Source organism: Sparus aurata, chromosome 22, assembly GCF_900880675.1.
Source record: "Sparus aurata chromosome 22, fSpaAur1.1, whole genome shotgun sequence".
Classification (NCBI taxonomy): Eukaryota; Metazoa; Chordata; class Actinopteri; order Spariformes; family Sparidae; genus Sparus; species Sparus aurata.
In genome coordinates, this window is record NC_044208.1 from 14699080 (window position 1) to 14703361 (window position 4282).

The 4282-nt window shown below is 39.5% G+C and overlaps 1 protein-coding gene across 2 annotated transcripts; it reads left to right on the plus strand.

Moving 5' to 3' along the window:
• Window positions 1–565: 565 nt before the first annotated feature.
• LOC115573515 (protein yippee-like 5) lies at window positions 566–3991 on the plus strand. 2 transcript variants are annotated; one of them, XM_030404281.1, is made up of 3 exons: window positions 566–812; window positions 1717–1862; window positions 2970–3991. In XM_030404281.1, exons 2-3 carry the CDS (start codon window positions 1722–1724, stop codon window positions 3189–3191), a joined length of 363 nt encoding a protein of 120 aa, XP_030260141.1. In that variant the 5' UTR covers window positions 566–812; window positions 1717–1721; the 3' UTR covers window positions 3192–3991. The 2 variants fall into 2 exon arrangements, with proteins under 2 accessions (XP_030260141.1, XP_030260142.1); XM_030404282.1 differs by having other exon boundaries at window positions 582–812; window positions 1713–1862.
• The last annotated feature ends 291 nt before the right edge of the window (window positions 3992–4282 follow it).

Consider the following 4282-nt stretch of genomic DNA (forward strand, 5'->3'; position numbering starts at 1 on the left):
AAAAATCTGGAATCTCAGGGCTTCTTGACCTTGACAAGCTATAGGGAGCCATTTTATGTTTCTTATCACGGTTAGTTTTTCTATATTTTCCAGATTATGAGCAACGAATCCCATAAAAAGGACCAAAACCAACAATGTGATAGTCCACTGACATCCCTAAACTCTCTATGGCACTCAGAACCACTGGTTACAGCAAAGATGTTAAAAAGTTGTTCAAATAATACTCATTACGATATAGTTTTACTGAAAAGGGAGCTAAATAATTCCCTTCCTCCCAGCTGGGGACTGTAGTCTTGGCTTCTATTCCTCTGCTGCCTCCTTGTGGCCATCACTTACAGCTACGTTAAGCTGCCGTTCAAACACGGAAAACACCAAGGCAACTCAGCATTCAAAATAAAAGCAAAGCGTTTGTAGTTGAAAACAAAAGCTGATTCCGAACATATAAATGTGGGCTGTGATCTTCACTGCGGGCTCTGTTACACATTTAAGATGCCAGGCATACTGACTGCAGCCATTGTTGTTAGGATGTTACCATCTTTAAACGTTCCGGTCGAAAGAAATATTTTACTTTGAAAGCTCTATGCGGAAGATCGCGGTCTCGCTGCTGCTAGTTTGGCTGAAACAAACGCCATTGTAAGAGATCGTTTCATCAACTGTTCTCCTCTGTTATTGTTGTTGTCAAACTCGACTCAGAGGAAACCCAAACAGGAACCTTCTATTAAATCACTCGAGAGTGAAGAAATACAGGTGGCGAAGACACCTCGACAAGAAAACACCTCTCTTTTCTTCTACTAACTAGCTAACATTACGAGGTGAGACGTCAGGCTGAACCGTTGTTAGCTGTTATGTGGATGCTGTTGACATGGTTTCCTCTCTCTGACAGGCTGTCAAACGCACTGTAGCGTAGTTCTTTATTTCATAAACTTACAGCTTTTGCTAGTTTATAAGAAAAAGCTAACCCACAGGGAAACGTTGTGATTTTTCTCGTGTTTTGCTTAACCTTGTTAGTGACATATTGGCCTAGTGATGCCTTCAAGTGCATCCTAGAAAATCCCACCATTCCGGAGTTAAGGTCGTAAATAGAACTGTTTTGTTTACAGCGAGTGAGCACCAAATTGATCTTAAACTGTGTGGTAAGTTTGTCTCAGATAGTGGTTGTAAATACCTAACAATCGCTAAACGACGAATGCAAATGAAACAGTACCTTTTAATAATTATTGTTTACGCCAAGTCATTATAATACATAATACATATTTTACAGGACGCGCACCCTAAAGGCAACACCTTTTAGAAATAGGGTGTCATTAATAAAAGAAGTGGGCAATATGGGTAAAATAACCCGTTACAGTATATACTGTAATTTTAATTCACAGTGTTACTATGTATTGGAATGTAAACTTGATGGAAAACTAATTCTGGTTTAATTTGCCAAATGGAAAAATGACCATTAATGTCTTTAGCAAACCCAGCTAATTATATTACTGATAAATACATTATCTCATTGGTCCGCAACAGTCCTATTAGTTAATATTCAACATGGCTCAAAATGGATATAAACAGTTTGCATCTATCGTTATATTTCACACCCTATGAAAAGAAAATACTACTGTCTGATATTCTGCGTACTTTAATATTATTGCAATTGCAAAAGAGATGTATGTTGCATCATCTAACAAGGCTAGTTTCTTTGTTTTTGTTTTAACCTGCCGGAGGTAGAAACAATGGGACGGATCTTCTTGGACCACATTGGTGGGACTCGCCTCTTCTCCTGCGCCAACTGTGACACCATTCTGACCAACCGAGCTGAACTCATCTCCACACGCTTCACTGGAGCCACCGGCCGAGCTTTCCTGTTCAACAAGGTACCAGCACGTCAATTCTTTCACCTGGATCATGGAGGACAGTAGAGTTGTAGTTATGGACCATAGATTAAATATGTTAGCATACATTTCAGTATTATAAAAGATTGCCATGGGTCAGATAGCTATTTCCTTTGCAGTTTTATATAGATATTGAATGTGTAGCTGATTTGTTATTGTCCACATCATCAGTTCCTCAACATAGATTGCAAAACCCTTTTCTCATTTGCAAGTAAGAATAAAATTATCCAGGAGGTGGCAGTGTCATGTCAACATAAACAAGCCCTAGTCCAGATTAGTGGTGGGGTTGTAAGCGTTCATATACAGAAGAAATAGTTTTGAAAAAAAAGAGATAAATGTATCCTAATGTTAATAAAATAACTACCATTAATAGATGTCTGAAGACATTGTTAGAGCCGATACAATTAGTTAATTATTCCGTCAAATCAACAAGCAAAAAACTAAACATTTGATGGCTCCAGCTTCTCAAATTTGACGTGTCACCAGTTTAAAGGAAGAGTTCACCCAAAAATGAAAATCCTGTCATTATCTACTTACTGTACCTCCATGTTAAGGGACAACTGGGTGATGTTTCGTCACTCTGGTTTGATTTGGGACACTATTTACACCCTTTACACGTGGTCGAGCTCATGCACCCACTACAGACAGGGTGCGTGCTAACGTTTTTAGCTTAGGGTTAAAAAGGGTGTCTTTTCAAATCAATTAGAGATTTCAAGGTTTCAGGAAACGACGCCAGGTACGCCATATGCCATAGCCTTATCGAGCCATATTATGTTTGTTTTTATGTTGTTGTGTCTGCTTTTTTATGTTTTAAAACAAGTCTCCATCTGCTTCAGTTGTTTAAGAGAATGCTGCAACACTGTTTTGCTGTGAAGCTGCAGAAATGTGTTGTAAATCACGCACTTTGATTAAACTTTCCATCTGAGAGGTAGTAGCAGCTGAGTAGTTGATGGCTGAATGTTAATTTTTGGGTGAACTTTTTCCTTTAATACCACTGCGTATTGAATGTATTTGTGTTCTTCTCCCACTATTGTAGTAAACTATTAGACTAACTGTTACAGTGACACATGTCTGACTGCTGCCCTCCAGGTTGTGAACCTCCAGCACAGCGAGGTGCAAGACAGAGTCATGCTGACCGGCAGACACATGGTGCGGGACGTCAGCTGCAAGAACTGCAACAGCAAGCTGGGCTGGATGTACGAGTTCGCCACTGAGGAAAGCCAGCGCTACAAGGAGGGCCGTGTCATCCTGGAGAGGGCGCTGGTGAGGGAGAGCGAAGGCTTTGAGCATGTTCCCTCTGACAACTCCTGAATTCACTCGTGTCGCCGCTACAAAGCTCAACCCGTGCTTACAGCGCATGGACTTGCATGGACAGTGTGCCATTTGTGAGTAGAGCTACACCAAAATAATATCACAAACTGGGTGTCGAGGGAAGTCGAAACAAGATGTGGTGGACATTTTCCCATAACTTTAAACATCAGAATTTCCTCTATGATGGGTAATAAAACCATTGCTTCTCTACCCATTTAGAGCTTCAGTATGTGCCCGACAGGCTGTGATGTTTGTGAAATGTGTTGGTGTGGTGGGAGTTTGGCTGCTGTTCGAGGGAGAGGGTTCACTCCCTTCAAGAAGCTCAGACAGACAGACAGTTATGTAGAAGTTCGGATAGACGTGAACAGCACTGGTGAGTTCTAACTCTTAACAGGAGATTTAGTCACCAAGCAGTGTGTGCAATACATTCCTTTCCTGACAAGAGTTAATTGTCACACTATGCCAGAAGTTCTTTATTTCATATAATCAGTGAAATAGTTCTTTAACATTAGCCTTTACCAGAGAATATAAGAACATTATAAAAGTAAACAGATTTGTGTCCCTTTATTTTAATTCATCTTCGACTTGGTGTTATTATTATTGAACCTATAAAGAGTTCAGATATCCCCCCTTTACTTTATGTTATCAGACATGATGATAAAGTTGATCAGAACAGGTTTTAAAATGATGGAAAAAGCCAACTTTTGTCTTTTGCATTTCATTACATTCCTGCTCCAAACAAACGAATGAAACTTAATGTGCATTTGTTTTTTGTCATAAATAAACACATTCAAACAACACGTGTTCATGGAGTCTATTATGTCTTATGTCTGTCAAGTTTCAATATTGTACCCTGCCTGAGCTATCATTAAATATTTTTTGAACATCTAAATGTATTATTAGTTGATTTTGCAGTCCAGGACAGTTGCCACACAGCTCTGCAGTTTTTGTGTTTTCAGCCTTAGTAGTTGTTGGTACCACTAGCCTTTATAGACTCAACCTGTTTGATGGAGGTGTAAGGTTGCAGCGGGGTATAACAAATTATGGTTTTCAAACCATGTTACTATGTGAATTTGCTTGTAAATAATGTT